This window comes from Microtus oregoni, unplaced genomic scaffold (genome assembly GCF_018167655.1).
Source record: "Microtus oregoni isolate MIOR12 unplaced genomic scaffold, Mior012 000044F_ref0000062, whole genome shotgun sequence".
Classification (NCBI taxonomy): Eukaryota; Metazoa; Chordata; class Mammalia; order Rodentia; family Cricetidae; genus Microtus; species Microtus oregoni.
This window is the reverse complement of record NW_024543218.1, coordinates 18,721,280-18,745,744: the sequence shown is the minus strand read 5'-3', so window position 1 is coordinate 18,745,744 and position 24,465 is coordinate 18,721,280. Positions and strand designations below refer to the sequence as shown.

The following is a 24,465-nucleotide window of genomic DNA, read 5'->3' as shown; positions in this document are numbered from 1 at the left end:
GGTTCCTCCTTTGATAGCTCTCAGGGGTCAAGAAAGTTTCAGCAGCTGAACACCTTTCATTAAACAACTGGAATATTTCTCTGCGTCTGTGCTAAAACTGGAAACAAGGCTAGTGAGACACTTGGCAGGAGAAGGCCCCTGCTGCCAAGCCTGACCACCTGAACCCAACCCCAGGACCCAGATGGCGGAAGGAGAGAACCAGCTACCCTAAGTTGTCCTCTGACCTCCACACACGTGCCCATACACACGCAGGCATACAAAATAAACCAAGAGGAATGGAGTATTTAACAATGGGAACAATAAAAGGATCTCATTTCCCTTTTTTATGTGGCTATGTATCTTTACGAGGACACACGTTGATGTGTGCAGTAGAGTCTAGAGGCCAAATGTGTAAGTCTTTCTCAGGCACCATCCATCCTGCTTTGTGAAACTGAGTCTCTCATTCGCCTGGAATGGCCAAGTAGCCTAAGCTGGCTGAGCAGTGAGTGCCAGGGATGGCCTGTCTCCCCTCCATAGCACCAAGATAACAAGCGTTGTTTTTATATGGAGCTTAAAAACGAACGCAGGTTCTCACGCCTGCACAAAACTTCATTGATTGAACTACACCACGAGCGTGACACTCACTCTCCTTCCACCAAATCTATTTATGTATCTGGCCTCTGTGAACATGCGTGGCTGAGGATAGCAGCCTCAGCACTCCACAGAAGTACCCGCAGCACCACGCAGGGGGCCCGAGCATGCGCAGTCATTACTGTTATGTTATGGGGCAGATGAATGATACAGAATACCTTTTGCAATTTAAAAAGTGAAAGATTCCGCACAGGTAAGAAAATAAAAAAGTAGGTTTTCATAACTGAACAGATTTGTGTTTTATTTTGTATTTATGAACTATCCACAATACATTAGAGATGAATGAATATTTCATCAGATATTTTTAAAGTCGTATTGTACGTTTCCCTACTTTTACATTAGCATCTGGCCATAGACATCAAGTATAGTCTCAGAATTCATTTACTCTACAGGGGCTAATTATCACCTCATTTTTCTACAATCTCTATTATATTATTTTTCGCACCTTCTTGCCTACTTGAGAAGCAAGATTTAAAGTCTTGCTTGCGCTTAAATGGCCACTGACATTTTTATTCTAAGATAGAGGCACTTCTAAAGAGCTTGAAATTTGCCTTTAGCCCAACAAATCTTTATCCGTCGACACACACAAAAGAAGAAGAATTCCATTACCCGGCTGAAGCTCACTCCTTACATCTTTAGTGTACTGGACAAAACTTGCAGCTGATGGAAAAGAGAAAAATCAATTAGCAACTGGTCTGCATGGCAGCTTGTTCAAGTGTAACACTGAACACCTGAAATCAATGAGATCTATCACCCTAACACTGCAGGCTCAATATCAAACTTGACTTACCTAGAACAGGTATTTTTTTTTGCCTCTGAATTTTTTTAATTGATTTTTATTGAGCTCTACATTTTTCTCTGCTCCCCTCCCTGCCTCTCCCCTTCCCCCTTCAACCTTCCCCCAAGGTCCCCATGCTCCCAATTTTCTCAGGAGATCTTGTCTTTTTCTACTTCCCATGTAGATTAGATCTAGGTAAGTCTCTCTTAGTGTCCTCATTGTTGTCTAATAGAACAGGTATTTTTTGCAATGTTTCTGCTATAGTCGAATACTGCAAAATCTAAAAGCTTCAACGTAAAAGACACAGCTCTTCACAGGAAGCAATGGGATCTCAACTCACCAAGCAAAGTCCTCTCTCTGTTGACAGAGCAGCTGACAGCTTGCATGTCCTTCTCAAAGGTGTACAGGTGCTATTAAAACATCCATAAAGGGATGGTCACAGTGAATAACAATTGTATGAAGGCAAACTCCTATTAAGCTTTGTACCAAACATTACTTAGCAAACGCTCCCTACAGCACAGAGTGAACTAGTCTGTGCTCATACGGTCTGGATTATTTCTCAAGGAAAATGTGTTTAATATTTTGTGCCACATTGGGTCCTGAAACTTAGCTATGGGACAGCCAGCGTGGTTCAGAAGACAAACTTTGAAACTAAGCTAGACCCACGGTCAAATCCTGACTGCTGTTTTCTAGCTGCGTGACTTTGGGAAAATTATTCAACTTACCTAACCATCATAATTAACACAGGACTATAATATGTATCCCATGTAATTATTATGGCCAAAGTAAGTGAAAGGCATCTCATGGGGGTATGAGGATCAAGGGGACAATAATCAGAGAGCGCTCAGTGCAGCTTACGCTGTCCAAGGGGCACCCAGATGTTAGCATAGGAGATGAGAAAGGCTTCAATCCGATGACACACTCAACTCTGATACCATGGAATGTGTCACAAGTGTATTTCATATTAAAGGAGTGGATAACAAACCTTCTGTCTTTACTTAATCTTTCCTTTTTTATGAATGTTTGTAATGTTCAAAATATCAAGAGAAGCCGGTCATGGTACACACACCAGTAACCCCAACCCTCCAGAGGCTGAGGCAGAGGGGTACAAGTTGGAAGCCATCCTAGGCTATATGGTGGGACCCTGTCTGAAGCAGCAGTGAGGGGAATCAAAAGATTCCACTTTATCAGTGAAAATGAAAACAGTCACATAGATGAAAGACGCGATGTGTAGACTAAGGACTGAGGACACTCTGGCTGTGTCACCACATCTCCACGGGAAACAGTTACTAAAGGGGAGCATTGAGTTAATATGAGGGCACTAAATTCAGGCTCAAGAGACCGCTCAGTTGTATGAGCTACTAGTGCAGAGAATCCAAGTTCGGTTCCCAGCACCCACGTCAGGCAGCTCAGAACTGCATGTACATCTGAGACGCCTCCCCCCACATCTGACACCTCCCCCCACATCTGACACCTCCCTCCACATCTTACACCTCCCCCCACATCTGACGCCTCCCCCCACATCTGACACCTCCCTCCACATCTTACACCTCCCCCCACATCTGACGCCTCCCCCCATCTGACGCCTCCCCCCACATCTGACACCTCCCTCCACATCTTACACCTCCCCCTACATCTGACGCCTCCCCCCACATCTGACACCTCCCTCCACATCTGACGCCTCCCCCCACATCTGACGCCTCCCTCCACATCTGACGCCTCCCCCCACATCTGACACCTCCCTCCACATCTTACACCTCCCCCCACATCTGACGCCTCCCCCCACATCTGACGCCTCCCCCCACATCTGACACCTCCCTCCACATCTTACACCTCCCACACCTCCCCCCACATCTGACGCCTCCCCCTACATCTGATGCCTCCCTCCACATCTGATGCCTACCCCCACATCTGATGCCTACCCCAACATCTGACGCCTCCCCCCACATCTGATGCCTACCCCCACATCTGATGCCTACCCCCACATCCGACGCCTCCCCCACATCTGATGCCTCCCCCCACATCTGACGCCTCCCTCCACATCCGACGCCTCCCCCCACATCTGATGCCTCTCCACATCCGACGCCTCCCCCCACATCCGACGCCTCCCCCCACATCTGACGCCTCCCCCCACATCTGACGCCTCCCCCCACATCTGACGCCTCCCCCCATCTGACGCCTCCCCCCACATCTGACGCCTCCCCCACATCTGACGCCTCCCCCCACATCTGATGCCTCCCCCCACATCTGACGCCTACCCCCACATCTGACGCCTACCCCCACATCTGATGCCTACCCCCACATCCGACGCCTCCCCCACATCTGATGCCTCCCCCCACATCTGACGCCTCCCCCCACATCTGACGCCTCCCCCCACATCTGACGCCTACCCCCACATCTGATGCTTCCCCCCACATCTGACGCCTCTTGTGTGTGTGAATGTGTGTATGTGTGTGTATGTATGTATGTGTGTATGTATGTGTATGCCTGTGCATATGTGTGCGTGGGTGTGTGTATGTGTGTGCGATAAGCATGTGTAATGCAGACACACACGTACCTATGCGTGTGCTGTGGACAGGGGTCAGGGTCCAGTGTCTCCTCTATCACAGTCCACCATTTTGGATAGACGGTCAGGCCCGTGGGTCCCTAGATCCTGCCTGTCACACTCCCAGTACTGGGGTTGCAGATCACACACTGTGTTGTTTTTCAGAGGGTGCTGGGTTGTGAACTCATGTTTGTCCTGCAAGCCCTTTACCCTGTAAGCCCTGTTCGCCTTTTACTACAGCCCAGCTTAATAGACTGCTTCATCCCTCGGCAGCTGCATTTAGTCCCAAATAACCTATTCATGGGCATTAATTTAATTTAGCTCCTACTTTTAGATACTAAAATGATGCAACTAACATTCATTTGTATTATTTTCTAGAGCTGGGGCTCAAACCTGGGAACTTGTACAAGTTGGGAAAGTATTTTACTACTGAGATACATTCTTAAACCTCAAATACATCTTTGTGAGCCTATGCAAGAATTTCTGGGACACAAGGAATAGAAGTATGAGATTTTTCATTATAAACATCAAAAAAATTCACCAAAGTAGCTTATGCAGAAAAGCAATTACACTATGGCTCCGGGAACAGGATAATGTGAGGTCGGTCTGGGCTTTAGCTATGGTTTAATCCAGAAATAGAAATACCCATTCTTTTAACCCTCTGGCTTTAACACATCTTCAGCCTCCACATAACAAAACTCCAAGTTCTGGTCCCCAAAAGCCTGGCTGTTCCAATCTCACATTCCATGTGAGCAGAATCAGAGAAGAACGGTCTCAATCCCCAGAAAAGTCTGCTAGGTACTTGTATACCACCAGCGCAAGCCTTATTTCTGCCTGCTTGCTCTGAGGGTAGGCAGGCAGGGCTGGGAGTGAGGAAGAGAGGTCAGAGGGGGCGGGGAGGAAGGGAACTTGTTCCCCTTATGGCTAAGCAGTGTGCTGCTTCCTGTTTGGCCATGTATCTAAAACTGCAGAGGAAGACCAAAAAAGACTCCCTTCTCCCCAGTCTCCCCACTCAGTAAAGCTGAAAACCCTGAATATTGTCTACAAAATGAAGCTAAGAAGCCTGGGAAGTTGAGTAAAGAGAACAGGTTGGATACATGTTTCTCCTGTAAGCACAAAGCTGTGGGTTCCATCTTCAGCATCCTGGGGGAGGGGAAACACAGACTCTGGGGACTCTGAGTTCTGAGAAACGAGGCAGCGGTGGCTTTTTTTGCATACCATATTCAAGACTTGAAGCTAAAAAAGAGATTATAGCAGAAAGGAAGCCAGAAATAGACAGAAACACCCACCTCCATCGCCCTAGGCAAAGAAACAAGAAAGCCAGCAAGACAGAGTCTGTTAGATGCTGCCCAGACTACTCTAGCGAGCGAACAGTCTGAAGAGAGGCGACCCCACTTGTCCCGTTACCCACAAGGCTGAGCAGGGAGACTAGGATCCCACTCCATCCAAATGCCCCAGGTACTGTCCACTCCTGCCAGATGGGATCAGAAAAGATCAGGTAGAAATCACGACGTTCCTCCCACCTGGTAGAAATCTACCTCCCCCTCGCAGCGCGCAGAAAGCCATGTAGGATGGTGGGCATCTACCCGGACCCAGCTCTGAGGAGGCCCAGCTCTTCCTCAGTGGAGCACCGGCAGAAGGGCTGGACGCGAAGTTAGGACTCACGTCTCCCAGAACCCACCCTGGTTCCTGACCCTGAGCGGGTGAAGCCTAGCAGAAAGCTGAAAAGCCCATCTCCACCTAGCACCAACAGCGGACCCTCTCAGCTGGGTACCATCAAAGGAAGCCACGTGGAAGAGTTCCAGTCTTCGCTCCTCCTACCACGGCGGGAGTGGGATGGCGCCCTACAGGCCTCCACAAGTTCTGTATCAGAGGAGACACTGGAACAGAAATCTAAATAAGACCTAGCGTCTCTTGGGAGCCACGAAAACCATGAGTCATGCCAGGAACTGGGAGAACTTCAGCGCCAGTGAGAAAAGCAGACGTTGGGCACTACGGTGGTAAATACTAGACGATGCGGCAAAGATTTCAAAACACGAAAAACAAGACAAAAGGCCTCGACTAAGAAGTTTAAAATGTGATTGAATAAAAACAGTAGAAATCCTAACAAGGACACAGATAAAGAAAAATGCATAGAATTTTTACTCTTGAAAATTATAGTAATCAGCTTTTAAAATCTTAAATGATAGCAACATACTAAAAAAAAAAAAAATTCCAGGAACTTGAAGGAAAAAAAATACCTAATCTGAACAGCACAAAGTAAATTACCTGGGACCAAGGGAAAGAAGTTGTACCTCATAGACCCCTGACTACCACAAAGATCTGATTAACTAATTTGATGCAATTAAAATCCAGGAAAGGAAAAAAGTAAGTAAAACTTTTTTAAGTGTTTGAAGACATAGTGACTGATGAGCGAATTGCCCCAAATTGGGGCAAAAGATTCAAGAAACTGAATGAAAACCCAAACAATGGAGGACGGAGAGCTGACCCTGAGGTCATGAGAGCAGGGAAGCTGCCCCCGCCCCTCTCCAGCCGCAGCACTGGGGAGAGCCGCCCTGCACCTAGACCAGGCAGCACAGTAGCGCTGGCCCTGGTGGTCCAGGCATTGGAGAGCCAGCGATGAGGGCTTGAAAGAAGGAGATCCAGCCCCACCCTTGTTCATCGCTGCAAAGGGTAAACTAGCAAGGGCAATGCCGGAGAGCTCACCCTGGCGGTGAGGGCAGGGAGAGCTGGCGGGCTAACAAACCCAGCAGCTGCCCAGGCTCAGACCAGGGCTAGGAGCTGACCCACCCCAACATCCGCCCCATCTGTGATCTGGAAAGCGTGTGAAGGGGCCAGACCTGCAGACCCAAAGCTGCAGGGTCTCCATGACCACACAGGGCAACAGCAGGATATCTAAGGGTGTCCCAGTGAGGGTCCAGCATCTGTAGTGTAGCAGAAGCGAGAGGGCTCCAGCCAGACCAATGGCAATGGCAAGAGCAGTGAACACTTGCAAGGAAAAACAAATGGACTAAAGGGTGTACCACGTCACACTACAGCTTCCAGGACAAGATTTTTCCCTTTTTTTAAATTTTTTTCTCTTAAATTTTATTTTATTTTATTTGTGGGGGAGGTTGCAAGGGCAGATATGAAGGGACAAGAAATGAATGGGATGGAGATGCCTGATGTGAAAGATACAGAGAATAAATAAAAAGGAAGTTTTAGTATCAGAGTAACTGTAGCTTCATAAAAGGAGTTTGGTAATGACCCTTCTGTTTCTATATTGTGGAATACATTAAGGAGTATAGGTAAAAGGAAGTTTTATAATAATAATCTATAAATAAAAAGAAAGAAAAGAAAACCCAAAAACCCAAACAAATCCATAGAAACACACTCAAGTAAATTTTCATAAAATAAAGGGCAAAGGAGAAAAAAAAAACATTTTCAAAAGTGATTGGGGAAAATGACACCTTAAATACAGAAAGAAAATGTTTAAAGATAAGATTTCCCACAAAAAGCCATGAAGGGAGAGAGGGAGGAGGACATTTTTTTCAGGAACCAAAAGACGATAGCTGTCAGCTTGAATTCTAGACTTGACAAAACCATCCTTCAAAATGAGTAAATGAGGAAGCACTCAGGTGAGAATTGTGACCTGCCCCCAACTCTGAGTTACCATGACTGGAGCAAATTCCTAACAGATCAGGAAAATGTTTTTAAAAAAAAAAGAAAAAGAAAAAAAGATGAAATAATGAAAAGAATGGAAATATGGGTAGGAAGCAGTGGATTTTCCTTAGTTCATTTTGTCTAAATTATATTTAACAACAAAGGCAAAATATGTGTCATCAAATTCGGATCTTGAAAAACACCACGGAGTTAAGGCTGCAGCTCGGTGGTGCGGCGCTTGCCTGACATGAACGGTGGCTGTGGGTTCAAACCAAGGACCACAGAACAAGTGCATAAGTAGAAGTCTTGTCTATGGAAGGGGGCGGCTGGAGAGATGATGCAACAGGTAAGCGTGCTCAGAGCCCCTGCAGAAGACTCCGGTTCCGGGGATCCAACGCCCTCTTCCCTGCCTCCATGGGCTCTGCACGCACATGCCGCACACGCTCACGCAGACACTCACAAAGTAGATAAATACACAAATAAGTCTTTGTAAAGAGGGACAACATGTGGGCAGCAACTGTAAATTCAGGAAAGTGAATGACTTCAGAAGTAAAGGGCCCTGAGTTTCCTGGGAACTGGCAAACAGCCGCCAGCAGCTCTCTGGATGTGCGGTGCACGGTGTTCGCTGACTGCAGTAGCGGCGACAGAATCGCGCTCTGTGATGAAACGGCACAGAACCGTGACACCCACATGCTACCAGAGTCACCTTCCTGGTTCTCCTGTCACGCTCTAGTTACACAAGATGTAAGAACCGGAGAAAACCAGGCCAAGGGTGCTTGGGACTTGGCAGTTTTGCCTGTTTAAAAACAAAACCACCTAGGCAGGTGGGGGATCGTTAGGTTTGTGCGGCCTTGAACCCCGCCTGGAAACAAAGCATTGTCTTTCTCTTGGTGGCACAGTCCCAAAACCAAACTTGAAAGAAAAATTTCAAGTCCAGATGACTTGATATGCAAATACATTTCCTCAACCAAAGAGTCAGGGGGAGCAATGCGGGTTGTAAGGTGTTCTGAACATACGGGAAACATAGAAGAGAGAGTGGGATTAGTGACTTCTGTGGTTTGACTGTGTCTCCCAAGTCCATAGACTGGAAAGAGAATCCCTAGTACAGCAATGTCTGGAGGCAGAGGCCCAGGGAAGGGTGCTTAGGTCACAGGCTCTGCCCTCCTAATGGACTATGGCTTCACCAGCCCGGGTTAGCTACTGCGAGAGGATTAGAGAGTATTAGCATAAAGGTGAATCAAGACCCCTCTTGCTCTCCAGTCCTCACCCTTCTACCATGTACCATGGCAGAGGAAGAAAGCCCTTACCAGATGTAGGACCCTAGACCTTGGACTTCCCAACATCTGGAACCTGTAAGAACTAAACATGTTCTTCACAAATCACCAAACTATCCTGGGCAGTGGCCACCGTGGCACACACCTTTAATCCCAGCACTCAGAAGGCAGAGGCAGGAGGGTCTCTGTGAGTTCCAGGATAGCCAGGGCTACACAGAAACCCTGTCTTTAAAAACAAGAGAGAGAGAGAGAGAGAGAGAGAGAGAGAGAGAGAGAGAGAGAGAGAGAGAATCTCAGACTCTCCATTATAGCAGGCTGTGGTAGCAGAAGCAAACCGGCTATGGCTAGCAGCAACTTTGGGTAAAGAAAGATGTGCCTATTTATCACCATAAAGCTGGTGAACATTCCTGCTAATTTATGCCTTAGCCAATTTATTTCCTGAGTTATCTCCATATCTGAAAAGCCAAAGAAGCAGTAAGCTTAAAGGCCCAGGGGAGATGAACATATCCATAGAAGGTAGCTGCACCCCCACCCAAGTCAGACTAAAATCTCACATTGTGCTGCTTCAGGACACATCTTCTCACAATCTGGACCATCCAGAAGCCAAGGGAAGGACTGTCCCAGCACCCAGAGTTTTGTTTGCTTCTTCCCCGGCTGTGTCTCAAAAGGATTTGCCTTGCTCATCCCCGGGACTCTGATGCTCACAAGGGGAACACTGACTGTGTAGTTATTGAATCAGGGAATAAACAGAAACGAGCGGCTGTGCGAGGAATTGGGGGAGAAGGGGTGATGGGAGAGAGAATGACCACTCTCCGCACTGAAGCCGAAAGAGAGAGGTACCTGTGAGAAACTTAGCACGCAAAACGGATCTTTAAGTTCAAGGCCAATAAGACAGCACAAACTGCCCTGCCACCCTAAGGTCCCAATTAGGTTAACTTTGTCCACACTGACCAGGAACAAGCAGGGGTAGGTTTGAATAAAACTAAGGAACCAGCTCCAAACCTGGGCTGTTACTAAAAAGGAACAAAAACAACGTCACGAAAGTCAGCCAGAATCAGAACTCAGAGCCAAGGGCCCAGCTATGAAAATGACCTCGGAGTACACACGGGTCTTGCGGAAGGCAGTGGACTTCCAGCTTTTAGTTCTTTCTCCGTACTATTGTCTGAGCCAACTTTAGCTGAACTTCAAAGAACCAAGACTATGTGTGTCATTTTGATTCAGGTGTCATTAGACTTTTTTTGACAACAAGGATTTTTTTTAAAAAAAAACTAAAGAAATAGGAGACAGGGGAAGTGAAAATATTTAAGTTTCTGGAAAACAAAACTGAGCTTTATATCTAGAAAACAGAGGAGGCAAAAGAAAACCATCAGCTAAGAAATCTATAATTACCTCGTTCTGTTTGGTTTGGCAGTCATATAATCCAAAGACAGCATTCCCCTTAATATCCTAAAAATCAATCAGATGTTTGTTAGTGCCATTGTTTGGGAAATGAGGTTGCCATGCTAAAGGAAGCCTGCTGCATACATCTAGAAGACCAGGCCTAACTCAACTAGGCCCTGGAACTTGGAGCAGGAACGGGTCACCACTAACAGTTTAGAGACTCTGGGGACTGTCTTAGCATGAACCTCCAGCCGTGTTTTCAAGAGAGTAAATATTACAAAATAGATAATGGTATTGAACAAAATCCATAATATAAGAATATTATCAGTAAGTAAAATTGAACCTTTAAATGCATCATCCATAAATACAACTTACAAATTTTCTTATATTTTTTGGTTGTGAGCCTAGCCTTTAATGGCTGAGCCCTCTCTCCAGTCCACAATATACGAATTTTCTTTTATCAACAGGAAACAAATTACGGCGGAACACATGTCTAGAACTATCTGTTGGAATTACTCCTTCGTGTGTCCCTATTAGCAAAGTTGTCGGTAAAATTAAATCTTCCTTAGAGCATCCAACATCTGACAACATTGTGTCAACTATGGTTATATTTCCATCTGATGACAGAGTAACCATAGTTAACATTGTCTCAAAGACAAAACTTTAACATACTAGTTAGGTTTAAATGTCTTGGCCCTTTCTTCCCTCGAGAAAATGAAATTATCCATCCATTCATTTATTTTGAATTTGAAATACGTAGTTTCACCTGATTTTTTTTTTAAAGAAAATATCTCATAAGATGGACCACCAGCATCTCTTCAATATCACCTTCACAGAAGCCAAGGATGTTAAAGGTTAAGGACCAACAAGTCTTTGCTGCCCTTCAATAAAGCGAAGTACGGTTTCTGTAAAAAGTTAGTCTTAGCACTGGGGAAGCAGAGACAGGCAGATATCTGTGAGTTTGAGACCAGCCTGGTCTACATGGTGAATTCTAGCCTAGCCGTTGCTATATAGTAAGATTGTGTCTCAAAAAAGAAAAAAAAAATCTGTGAAAGGATAATCTAAATGATGAAAACAATAAACTGTGTGTTGTATTTATTCATTGCAATAAGAAGACTGCGCAGACTCACCTTATAGGTATAAATAATGTTTCCATTTCTTTCGATGTTTAGCACACGCAAGCTCTCATAAGCTGTTTCTAAAACACCTGGAATAGAAAATGACAAGCTAATATTCAGGAAATGGCTTTAACATATCCAGCAGATAGAGTATTCATGAGAGAAATCAAGTTCTAAACTAAAAGCTGGTGACCCCATTATAGAGACTGTACAAGCAGGCACACTTAACCTATCTTGTTAGAAATAGAAACACTCATGACCTTTAAGGGGCAGGGAAAGACTCGTGGGGGAGGGCACACTCTGAGTGCACGGGCAAGCTCGTGGAGACATTTACTGGGCTGTGTCCTCTTCACCTGTCCACTAAATATTCTTCTGTACGCTGTATCTCAATGATTTCAATTGTATGCTAGCTTTTCTTACGCATTCCGAGACTGTGTCATTAATGGCACACCAACTTAGAATTACTCTCCGGCTGGCAGTTGGCAAATACTCTCCGGCTGGCAGTTGGCAAAGTGCCAGCCAAACCAGTGTACAGACCTGCATTCAGATCCCCAGCACCCATGTAAAAAGCCAGGTTTGGTGCAGCTCACCTGCTGGCGGAGTAGATTCAGCTTGCTATACCTGCTGACCCACCAGGGAGTGCCAGGTTCCGTGAGAGTGTGTCTTGTGAAAGATGGAGTGTAATAGAGGAGGACCACCCAACGCCATCGGCTAGCCTCTACCCACTCATGTGCGCGCGCACATACACACACACTCCACTCACGTACACACAAGCAAACAGGCAAACCTTCCCTCGCTTACTATGACGTCATAAGTACAGACAAGCTAACCCAGAAGTACAGACATCCCCGCGCGATGCTGCCTTTGGTTAGTTCCGTGTTAAGAGTCAGAAAAAGGTTTTTCTCTTGCTGTCAAGAACCAACCCGACCCCCACCCCCAGACCCAGAAAGGTTCCTGTATTTATTACCCAGGAGGAGACAGGGAGGAGGGAGGCGGAGCTCGGAGTGGGAAAGTTCTGTTCTGAGCCGAGAACATCTCATCCCCTTGCCGTAGAGGCTTTGGAGAGAGGTCTCTGCCGATAGCCTACCTAGGACACCTGGGCCCAATGGCCATTCCCCCAGTGGGTCACAGCTAGGAGAGGACAATCTCCTGTGAGCCCTTCCGTGTACATCTTTGTGATTGTGCATGTCCCCGTGTGGAGAAGCACACCTAAGGCTTTTAGCAGGAGTTAGACTTTATTCATTGAAAAATGTCTCCTTCTTTGGTATTTATACAGTGACATGGACATTCTGGCTACGGTTCGTGTGGTACAACCTTCTCTCTCCTTTCCTGTTAATTCTCTGGCAATTCATGCTCACGGTGTGAGAGAGGTGGTCCTCCCTCGGCGTCCTCCCCAGCCAGCACTCAGTCTTTTCATTCCATTGGTCCGTCAGGTCACACCTAGAATACTCTTTGCCCTCTGTGATGCGCCCTTCATCCCAGCACTCAGGAGGCAGAGGCAGGCAGATCTCTATGAGTTTCAGGCCGGTCAGGTCTACACAGAGAGACCCTGATTCATAAAAAAATGAGCAAACCACGAAATCCTCCAAAACCGCTGAAAACCACCTGTGTTACTTGGCTGATGTGTTTCGGAAACTGATGAAATCAGTCTCTGAAACTAGCAACTGCCTCGGAGCACAGAGGACCTATGTGAAGCTGGTGTGTTCTTTTCTGCTCTGAGGGTGTCAGTCTAGGGAAACTGATGGAACTCTGTGTCCTTATGACTTGGGTACTTTCCAATAAAAAAAAATCTTCTAGAGCAGGACATAAAGGACCTTTATACAAAACATTTAATTTAAAATTTAACTGTCCATCTTCATCTACAATTTTTAGGACAGCCTTGATTCTCCAGGTAAAGGGCTTAAATAAACAGTACAGCATTCTTGAGTATCATGAACTGAGGAGAAACTGATATTTTTAGCTTCCTCAAAAGTTGATCCTAATCAAATGACTTAAACTGAATTGCTCATACACGAAGCTATATCCAGACATTAAAATAGTAATGCATTGGCTATAGAAAATTAAAATGTTTAGATTAAACACACAAAACATCCTACAGCGCATTCTGTTTGTATTTCTAATTCAAAAGAAAAGCAGAATAAAGTCAGGGGTAGCGGAAGAGAGGACACCAGAGCTGGAGCTGGTGGGGAGCCTTCACCCTCACCCTGAAGCCTCTCTTCCTCCTGTCACGAAACACGGTGTGTGGGAGTTCTGTGTGAGGACGCACGTGGTATGTCACGAGACACAGTGTGTGAGAGTTCTGTGTGAGGAGGACACACGTGGTCTGTCACGAAACACGGTGTGTGGGAGTTCTGTGTGAGGACACACACGTGGTCTGTCACGAGACACAGTGTGGGAGAGTTCTGTGTGAGGACACACGTGGTCTGTCACGAAACACAGAGTGCGAGAGTTCTGTGTGAGGAGGACACACACGTGGTCTGTCACGAAACACGGTGTGTGAGAGTTCTGTGTGAGGACACACGTGGTCTGTCACGAGACACGGTGTGGGAGAGTTCTGTGTGAGGAGGACACACACGTGGTCTGTCACGAGACACAGAGTGCGAGAGTTCTGTGTGAGGACACACGTGGTCTGTCACGAGACACGGTGTGGGAGAGTTCTGTGTGAGGGGGACACACACGTGGTCTGTCACGAAACACGGTGTGTGAGAGTTCTGTGTGAGGACACACGTGGTCTGTCACGAGACACAGTGTGGGAGAGTTCTGTGTGAGGAGGACACACACGTGGTCTGTCATGAAACACGGTGTGTGAGAGTTCTGTGTGAGGACACACGTGGTCTGTCACGAGACACAGAGTGCGAGAGTTCTGTGTGAGGACACACGTGGTCTGTCATGAGACACAGTGTGCGAGAGTTCTGTGTGAGGACACACGTGGTCTGTCACGAGACATGGTGTGCGAGAGTTCTGTGTGAGGACACACGTGGTCTGTCACGAGACACAGTGTGGGAGAGTTCTGTGTGAGGACACATGTGGTCTGTCACGAGACACAGTGTGCGAGAGTTCTGTGTGAGGACACACGTGGTCTGTCACGAGACACAGTGTGGAGAGTTCTGTGTGAGGAGGACACACACGTGGTCTGTCACGAGACACAGTGTGGAGAGTTCTGTGTGAGGAGGACACACACGTGGTCTGTCACGAGACACAGTGTGGGAGAGTTCTGTGTGAGGAGGACACACCCGTGGTCTGTCACGAGACACAGTGTGGAGAGTTCTGTGTGGGGAGGACACACACGTGGTCTGTCACGAGACACAGTGTGGGAGAGTTCTGTGTGAGGAGGACACACCCGTGGTCTGTCACGAGACACAGTGTGGAGAGTTCTGTGTGAGGACACACGTGGTCTGTCACGAGACACGGTGTGCGAGAGTTCTGTGTGAGGACACACGTGGTCTGTCACGAGACACAGTGTGGGAGAGTTCTGTGTGAGGACACATGTGGTCTGTCACGAGACACAGTGTGCGAGAGTTCTGTGTGAGGACACACGTGGTCTGTCACGAGACACAGTGTGGAGAGTTCTGTGTGAGGAGGACACACATGTGGTCTGTCACGAGACACAGTGTGGGAGAGTTCTGTGTGAGGAGGACACACCCGTGGTCTGTCACGAGACACAGTGTGGAGAGTTCTGTGTGAGGACACACGTGGTCTGTCACGAGACACAGTGTGGGAGAGTTCTGTGTGAGGAGGACACACACGTGGTCTGTCACGAGACACAGTGTGGGAGAGTTCTGTGTGAGGAGGACACACCCGTGGTCTGTCACGAGACACAGTGTGGAGAGTTCTGTGTGAGGACACACGTGGTCTGTCACGAGACACGGTGTGGGAGAGTTCTGTGTGAGGACACATGTGGTCTGTCATGAGACACAGAGTGGGAGAGTTCTGTGTGAAGATACACACATGCTTTTATAGCCAGGTGTATGTGTGTATATATATAATTTCTGTTGAGCTGCCAGAACCACTCCACACTGATTTTGAAATACACGGATGTCGTTTGCTCTTACATCACAACGAGATCCGGTCAGCTGACTGCTAAGTCCACCTTCCGTGCTCTCATTCCCACCTCACGCACACTTTGGCCCAGGGGTCACAGGCCCATTGCACCCAAAGGACAACTGAGTTCAGCAAGGTGAGGCCCCCAGGCCAACACCACACAGTGGAGAAACAGCACAGGGTCACCTCACAGCACCAAAGAGAACAGTGAGCTGGTGCCCTGTGCCAGGCGAGACCGGAAGATGAATGATCACCCTCTCGGGGACCCTAACAGCTGGAGAAGTTCCCATGCTGCAATGACGCAAAGCTTTCTAGAGTGCAGTGTGTCAATATTTTGAGACTTTTTTTTCATTCAAGAGTATAAGGACACTGGGCCAGCCCTTCACAAAAGTAAACATAAAAGGTTTCAGTTGAGATAAGAAATTCCTTTACAAGAAGTCTTGAAAAAATTCCTGGCAAAACATCTATTTTTAAGTCACTAAAAAATTCTCCACCAAGTACAGATTATAATTATCATATTATCATGTGTGTGTGTGCGCGCGCACACACATACACATATAACACATGAATCCATAACACATACCATGGCCCTCAGCTCTGCCTGTGTTAGAAACACAGTGTGTGTGTGTGTGTATACATTTACACACATGAATACATAACACATACCATGGCGTTCAGCTCTGCCTGTGTTAGAAACATGATGTGTGTGTATGTGTGTGTGTGTATACATTTACACACATGAATACATAACACATACCATGGCGTTCAGCTCTGCCTGTGTTAGAAACATGATGTGTATGTGTGTGTGTGTATATATATATATATATATATATATATATATACACATTTACACACAGGAATACATAACACATACCATGGCGCTCAGCTCTGCCTGTGTTAGAAACATGAGGGGAGCCTTTTAAGAAATACTGATGCTCCACACAAGAACCAAGACATTCTCGTCTTACAAAAATACAGGTTACATTTTATTTGTTTATTTGGTATTTGAGAAATGGGGAGGAGAGAACAGAGAGGGAGTGAGAGCAAGGTCACGGGACACACGTGGCAGAGGTCAGAGGTCAGTGTGTAGAAGCTGGGCTCTCTCCTTGCACCCTGAGGAACTCAGGGCGTCAGGCTGGGAGCAAGCGCCTTTACCTCCCGGGCCATCTCAGCCAGTCATGGTACCTGATTTGTGAGAGACCAGTGTGGGAACCCTTGCTTGCGCCTGTCAAGTTCCCGTAGGTAGTTTTCATTGCACAACATTTATGAGTTACCGGAGTCAGAACTTGGTCCAGAATATGGTGCAACCACAGCACACAGGATTGAAAGAAATCAAGATGTCTTCGTGGGTATGTTAGCTAGTGCTAACTCTAGCTGGCCTCGTGGCTCTCATTTCAAGGGGGTATGAAATGGGTGCATTTGGCCACGCTGGAGATTTGGAATGACGTCTCGTCACACACTCAACCGATTTGCCTTTCCTCTCGAGGTTGGTTGCCCCTGCCTTCACGCCCTCCTCTGAGTATTCATTAGCGTCTTTGCCTATGTATTCATTCTGACTCTTCCCCCAGTAGAGGTTCTCTGGAAAGTCCAGAGGAGGAAGCTTAGCAATTTCAAATGAGGAAATGTGATTTAATTTTACAGTTCAGTATACTCTGGGATCACGGTAACGCATTTCGATAAGGAAGTTACTGGTGTAAATGAACCTGCTACAGAAGGTCTCGAACACACCAAGCATTGTGATGTCTGAGGTGAAGAGAAACAGACGCCGGCTTCCCAAACAATCTCGTTCATTTCAATCCATTCTTTCCAAGGCAGAGTGATTCACATCACCAGAAGATGTTAGCCAAGTGTATGAATTTCAGTGCCATAAAACAAAAATTGAAATAATTCTATCTTCCCAGTGACAGTTCTTAGAGAGGGGAGTCATACAGTCTTATCCCCCCCACCCGAAAAAGCGAGCCTGCTCCCAACATGCACATAAAAGGTGGTGAAACAGGACTGTTCTTAGTATGCACACAACCCACCTAGACCCTAGGCTCAGCATGACCGGGTTTTATAATCCCAAATCAGGAACACTCTGGTGTGCCGTATGTCACACTCCGAATAAAAAGAGAAGGAGCAAGCCTTGGGTGATTGTCAGGAAACAATAAAAAGAGAACCGGGAGTCAGAAAAGGAGACCAGGGGCACAGGAAGGAACCGTGACCAGGAAGAACGGGGCAAGAGAAGACTAAACAGCAAACAACGTGACTAAGGCCACCCTCCCATCCCCAGGTCACTCCGCGGATGGCAAACAAGAGGGAATAAAGAAAAACTGGCTTTCAAGTCTGTTGCCTGACATGACCCAGGCAAAGAGTATAGAGTTAAAATCAATCTGGAGTGACAACGATTCAAGCCTAATCAAAGCAGGGAGAAGCCCAGGAAAGGTTAGCCAGGTTCTGTCAAGAATTACACAGAGGGTCCCAGACATTTCAACTCACTCTTCTCCACAGCGGTGCCGAAGCAGTCCGGAATATTTAGTCAAGGCACCAACTGGACCGGCAAACTCAGGGAACTCCCCAGAGAAAGGCTAAACCAAGCTGCATTCCTGTGAAACACCGTCTCCCAAGAAATGCTCAGCCCTGTGGGGTTGCCCCGTAGGAGACAGAAGGAAGACAGTCCCACGAGGAAAAGCCCAGCTTCCAGGCAGACCACGTCGCTTCCGACGACCATGAAGCCTGGGCCGGGAAGGCGTGGAGCTCAGAAACCCCCATTGCCAGAGTCATCTCCTGCTAAGTCAAACACAGTCCAGCTTTTATACCCTACCACGATGCCTGGAACTTGGAGAAGCTAGCTGGGGACAATCCCTGAAGGAACTGACCATGCTCATAGTACCAAGGGAAGGCTCTTCTTCAAAAGGCCAGTCTACGCCATGAAATACTGTACCTGGTGAAAAAATAAAGATTTCTCTGTAGCCAGTCAGCCTGAATAAATCCTACAATACCGAGAAGAGATTAAAGTAAAAAGAAAGCCTAGTGTGCTTCTCATTTACTTGATATTCAGATACAAACTGTCTTAAAGCTATCGATAACATGAAAATTGTTAAAATATAAATATTTGGATGGTCACCTCTGGGGACTGGGATGAAGACTCTCATGGGGGCGCAAGTACCCCAGCCGCCAATGGCCCTGCATTTATTCACTCTGTAGTTGGATCGTAGGCACATGGGCCTTTGTTTTTAAATCACTATTTAGAGGTGACATATGTTAAACTATTTTAGGTAACTAATTCGGTTTTTGTGAATATTTTCTCATTTTCGTTCAGGAGAGACCATACTCCCAAAGTTCAACACAGAACCACGAGTAGACACAATAATCAAACCTGGCTTCCTCCCCTTCAAGTCCTTGTTGACTGCATCTCTCTCCTACAGCCACCAAAGTTACCTGACTGGCATAGCCAAGCCCGCTGACTGTTTTGGCAAGAATATGTCATGTTTCATGAGGATCACTTAGTGTAACTAAAACGTTTTCAATATGTTGATGTAAAAATATTCACAGAGCCATTGAGATGCTCAGTTCCAAGCCCAGGCCTCACAAGGTGGAAGAGAACCCCCTTCTGAAAGTCATCCTAAAATGTCCACATGTACGCTGTGACATGCACACACACGTACCGGAGCACACACATGCACACACACAATAAACAACGAAGATGGATGTACCTGGAAGGATATTAAGACTTCAGATTTTAAAAGTTCAAGTATGCAGAAAGCAGACACATGGTCAATGGCCGTGTGACTCCTAGTGAAGTTTTCAAAGTTGGCGCTTCAAAAAATAATTTACATGTACATGTTTGGTAAAGGATACACTATAAATAAAGTCTAATTTCAGATTTTCCCGCAAGGGCTGAGGTGTGCATGTGTGTGCGCATGCATGTGTGTGTGTGCATGCGTATATGTGTGTGTGTGTGAGTGTGTGCGTGCATGCAGGCGTGTGCATGCGTGTGCGTGTGTGCATACGCGTGTATGCGTGTGTGTGCATACGTGTGTGTACATGTGTGTGCACGTGCATGTGTGTGAGAGTGTGTGCGTGCGTGCAGGTGTGTGCATAAGTGTGCATGTGTTGCGTGTGTGCATGTGTGTGTGCATGTGTGTGCATACGTGTGCATGTGTGTGCATGTGTGCATACGTGTGCATGTGTGTGCATGTGTGCGTGCACGTGTGTGTGCATGCATGTGTGCGCATGTGTGTGCATGTGTGTGCATACGTGTGCATGTGTGTGCATGTGTGCATACGTGTGCATGTGTGTGTGCATGCGCATGTATGCATGTGTGTGTGCATACGTGTGCATAGGTGTGCGTGTGATTTCACACATGCTTATGTGCCTGTGGAGGACAGGAGTTGAGGGCTGGTATCCTCCTCAGTTGTTGAAGGTAGCTCTCAGGAGCTCAGCCAGCGTGGCTGGCCTGCAAGCCTCAGGATTCTGCTACCTCTGTCTTAGCAGCCCTGCAAGCATCCATGTGCTCCCCAACTTTCTGCGGATGCTGGGGTTCAAGGTTGTGTCCCCATGCTCATGCTGCGAGCACCTCAACAGCTGAGCCGCCTCCCGGCCCCTAGGTTGGTTTGTTTGTTTCAAGCTATCACTCAGTGGTGATTATCAAAAGTAATAAGATGGTGGGAATCAAGGGACATGCTCAAAAACAAAAACAAAACAAGCAAAAACGGCAAAATACAATGCCTAGATTTTTACTGCAACATCAACACACAGGTTTATAATTCTTCACAGTGAGTGAGAGACGCAAGGAAGCCAAAAGTTAGCACACGCGCACACACACACACACACACACACGACACTGAAACATAAGACTGTGACATTTTTCACCCAGCTTCTAATGTGCAATCTCCTGCCACTTAGCAAATCCAAGGAGGATCGATTTTGGGGGTGGGAAACAGACTTGGAGTTCCTTGAACTACTTCTAAGAGTTAGACCTTCAAAGACTTCAGTGAAGACAGAGAAGTGGAAACCACGCAGCCTTCGTAAAGCTATAAAGCTGTTGATGTATGACCAGCAATCAATATGCAAAGACGAGGGGATCACCCATGTTCCTCCGTGCATGGGAGTCGCGTAGACATGACTTCCACAGGAGTTCAGAGGGAAGAAACTGGGGATACGGGTAATTTGGTGCGCCCCCCCCCAATCCACGACAACCTAGTGTCTAAGGAAAACCAAAGACAGAAAGAGGCGAGCAAGTACAGCTGTTATACACAAGGTGAGACCCAGAGGTGCCGTTAAGCCCCGAGGATGCTTCCTTATTGATGGCCTTTAAAAACGAAAGGGAAAATTTAGGAGATTACAGACCCTCCTCCTTCAGGCAGATCTATTCTAGGAATGCACAAAAGTCACTTTCTGCCCCCTCCTTCCCCGCCAGAGGAGACTAAGCATCAGGGACTAATTCCAACTGACCGGGAGGCTAGGGTAGGAAGCCGAGCATCCCTGACTCACAGCGGTGAGGGGTTGGGTGGAACGGGTGCCTGGTGTGTGCTTGGTGGCTCTTGCGCAAGCTGCTGGGCCCTTAGAACCCTGCAGACACTGAGTTCGCTGCGGGCATCCTGAAAGGGCCCACTACCCTCTCACACCTGTAGGGACAGGTCCCCTAAGCCACCAGAGCTGTTCCAGGAATACAGACTCTGTTCCACAGATATGCAGCAAATGTCTTTTTTAAAAGAAGGGGTAAAGCCACTGAATTCCACTTCTTACAAGCAGCTTCGCTCTGGGAATGCTCAGCATCCTCACTGGGGACAAGCGAGGTGACTGTTAAGACACTTAAAAGGTCGTTTTCTTGACCACCACACCAGGTCAGCCTACACTTCGAGGCGCTCCTGGTCCTAGGTGAGCCCTGGGGACAGGCGAGGGCGCGCCATCCCTCCGCCTCCCGCCTACCCTTCCCGGTGACGACCCCGGGTACCACTCGTCTCGGCGGGGCATCCCCAGGAGTCCCCGTGGGGACGGCGTCCGCTCCCCATCCCCAAAGCCCCTGCTGGATGCCTGGCACCTGCCCGCCCGCCCCCTCCGAGACGCGCGCCCCGCACCTGCGCCGCCTCCTTCGGCCGCTGCCGCCGCCTGGGCCCGCAGACTCGGGAGCACGTCCGCCCGCACGTCGAAGTGGGTGATCAGCCGCAGAGCCATGGCTCAGCAGCGCCGGCCGGCTCATTCCGGGCCCCGCTCTCACCTCCCGGCCCTGCAGCCGCCTCTCCTTCCTCCCCGCTTCCCCGCAGCAGCTGCTTTCGGTTCTGGGCAGTCCAGCCCGGAGGATCCCAGCACCGCCCCTTCCAGGCCGCAGCCTGCACCGCCGCCGCCACCGTGGAGTGAGACTGGACGCGGGCACCAGGCCTCTCCCTTCCGTGGCTCTGGCGGGGGAGCTGTCGCCGGGCCCCGATGGGGAGGCTTAGCCCCGCGGCTTCCTGGGTCACTGGAGGAGACTCAGGTTACCACGAAAGCGGTTGGCATCTTTGGCCTGTTTTCCTGAGCTGGCTGTGGTGTTTTAGCTTAAGGGTTTAGGCAATAAACAGCAGCAGCGAGCATGTAAACTACGTGGTTCTGTGGATGAGGGTTAGCTTGCCTTCTGGCTTCTCTTTGTCTCTGTGCCCTGGCTTGAGGAAGCTGGGTTGCCTAGGAATGGCCTCTGAAGAGATTTGTGAGCACTTTCGTTCTCCCAGGGTTCCTTCCCAACCCAATTTATTCCTCATAATCTAGCATCTGGGTCGCTCTGCTAAGGAATGAACCGTTAGCAAACTTGGCCCTGTGGCATGTCATCCACCCTGTACATCAACGCCTGGTTATTAATGACCGTTGCTAAAGCTAAAATGGCCTACAGTGTCTCATGGTCATGCTTGAGAGGCTGAGGCAGGAGAATAGCTTGGAGCCAGAGGGTGAGACTTGGTGTCAAAAACAAACATCTAACTAGCCTTGTATCTCAAGACAGAAGGCCAACTACTTACTCTCCTAGGAAGAACTGCCTATGCCGAGTCTTTACCCAACCCCCGAGTCCTTTCTACCTCGACCTTGAACTCCCGACTGATCTGGTGCCCAGAATCCTTCTGCCTAGAACAATTTCCAGGTCCTCCCAACCTTGCTCAACAGAGTCTCTTCCTCACACTGCAGTCCACAGTGACCTTCCTGACCCTAGAGTGGCATTGTTAACACATTCCGTTGCCCCTGAGGTAGACTTCTGAGATTAAAATTCAATTTTGAGTCTTGAGGTAGCTCTTCCACCCCACCAATGGCTGAACAGGGCACCTGGCAAAATGAATGGTTGTGTTAATAACGCTAAATTATTCTTCTTTTCAGTTGTGTCTCAAGGTTGGAATTTCACAACTATGGGTGCTAGAGATACCCTGTCTTAGACTGCAGGGCATTTTCTGGGTTGAAGCAGGACAAGGTTCATAAGTGTTTTCCACAAGCCTTGGAACCCAAGTCTTGCTGTGATTTGAAAACTACTTGACAAGGGTAGAAGTCTCGATTTTCCTCTAGAGAATGTCTCCTCAGTGGGAGGTAGGGGGTAGAGACCTTTGTGCTCACAACTACTTACATATATCTGTAATTTCCATGAAGATTTAAGAGAAATTGAATGCTAACATTGGCTGTGAATCAAGGGGAAGCCACTGGAGACATGAGGAGCGGCTTTATGGTTTTATAACAAGTGGAGTCTGATAGCTTTGTTATACACACATGACCTCGCTTGTCCAAAATTTACTGTCTTCATGTTTGCAGTGTCTGTGTTTGTCAGGTCAGAAGGGCTGCTTGTATGTGGAAGATAGCTTATTTCACAGAAATGTTTGACTTAAATGCTCCTCCCCTCCACTATCCTGACCAAGAAAAAAAATTAAATTAAGATTTTCTTGCTTGTATAAAAAATGCCTGAAAATAACTAAGTTTAAGAAAAGTAAAGAGGCTGAGAAATAATCAAGACACAGAAAGATGTGGCCAAGCACCATAAAACCATGTGACCACCATGCCTGGATGCTCCTTAAGATGCTTCAGAAGCATCCCGGTGGTCCTTAGAATCCGAGGATGAGACAGGATAGGAAACACAAATGTTTTATAATTCAGATTGGTCATCGGTGTGACTGTGGCCCAATTGTTAAAAAGAGATCCAATGTCTTTATGGCTCTACCACAGGAAACGCCTGTCTGGTGCAATAAATCTAACCAAAAATCCACCGATGAGGACTTCATGGGCCCCAGGAAAAGGGCCTACTACTATTATTTTGCTAAGTGAACATAGTAGCGACCTGATTTCTAAATTCATGCCTCTGCCCATACTCTCTGGCCCCCATCAGAGTCTTTGATGGTGACTAATACAGAAACTCACAGCCCATCAAAGTGCGAAAAATAGTGTCTGTGGGGTGTGCAGCTATAAATGAGACGTCTATATCATGCCCTTTCTCCCCAAGGCTTGAGGACCGTTGAGGAAGAAGAGGTGGAAAGATCGTGGGCACCGGAGGTCAAGAGGACTGGACCCAAACAGTGCCCTCTGGATATGCAAGACTGCTGTGCTCATGGAAGCTCTGGCTGGCTGCACAGGACCTCTAAAAGATCAGCCAGCGCTGAGCATTCCCAGAAGTGAAGCTGGGGGAGCATGGACTCTTGGCAGTTGATGGCTTCTAGAGAAGACACAGTCAGTTTTCTCTATGGGTGTAGGCCCTGGTAGGTCCAAAAGAACATTTCTTAAATAAACGCATGTGTGTTCAGTTTAAAAAGCCTAAATAAGCTAAAAAAAGAAACTTCACATTTGGGGAATTATGTCTTTGGAAAGATGGTCAAGAATTTTCTTCTTGAAAGTCATAGGAGTCCTTTGAAAACATAGATTCTAAATAGTGCGTAACAAAGTTCCCCTGCACTGACTAGGAAATACCGAAGGTCTGTATCAAAGACACAGCAGCCTTCACAGTGAGGTGACGTTGTGTGGGCATTAAGAATGCTGCATTCTCAATGAAATTTACTTTTTTTTTTTTTGAGACATTTTCTCTGTGTGTCCTTATCTGTCCTGGAACTCACTGTTGACCAGACTGGCCTCGAACTCACA

The 24,465-nt window shown here is 47.4% G+C and overlaps 1 protein-coding gene across 2 annotated transcripts in view; it reads right to left on the bottom strand.

Annotated features, from left to right (window-relative positions):
- Window positions 1-21,744, bottom strand: part of LOC121434731 (gamma-secretase-activating protein-like) — an 89,830-nt gene extending 68,086 nt beyond the window's left edge. For both annotated transcript variants that reach the window (XM_041633658.1, XM_041633659.1), the window contains exons 1-5: window positions 21,471-21,744; window positions 11,380-11,456; window positions 10,259-10,315; window positions 1,749-1,818; window positions 1,240-1,290 (exon numbers count right to left, since the gene is read on the bottom strand). In XM_041633658.1, the coding sequence (XP_041489592.1) occupies window positions 1,240-1,290; window positions 1,749-1,818; window positions 10,259-10,315; window positions 11,380-11,456; window positions 21,471-21,567 (352 nt within the window). In that variant the 5' untranslated portion in view covers window positions 21,568-21,744. The remainder of the gene's footprint in view (window positions 1-1,239; window positions 1,291-1,748; window positions 1,819-10,258; window positions 10,316-11,379; window positions 11,457-21,470) is intronic.
- Between the last annotated feature and the right edge of the window lie 2,721 nt (window positions 21,745-24,465).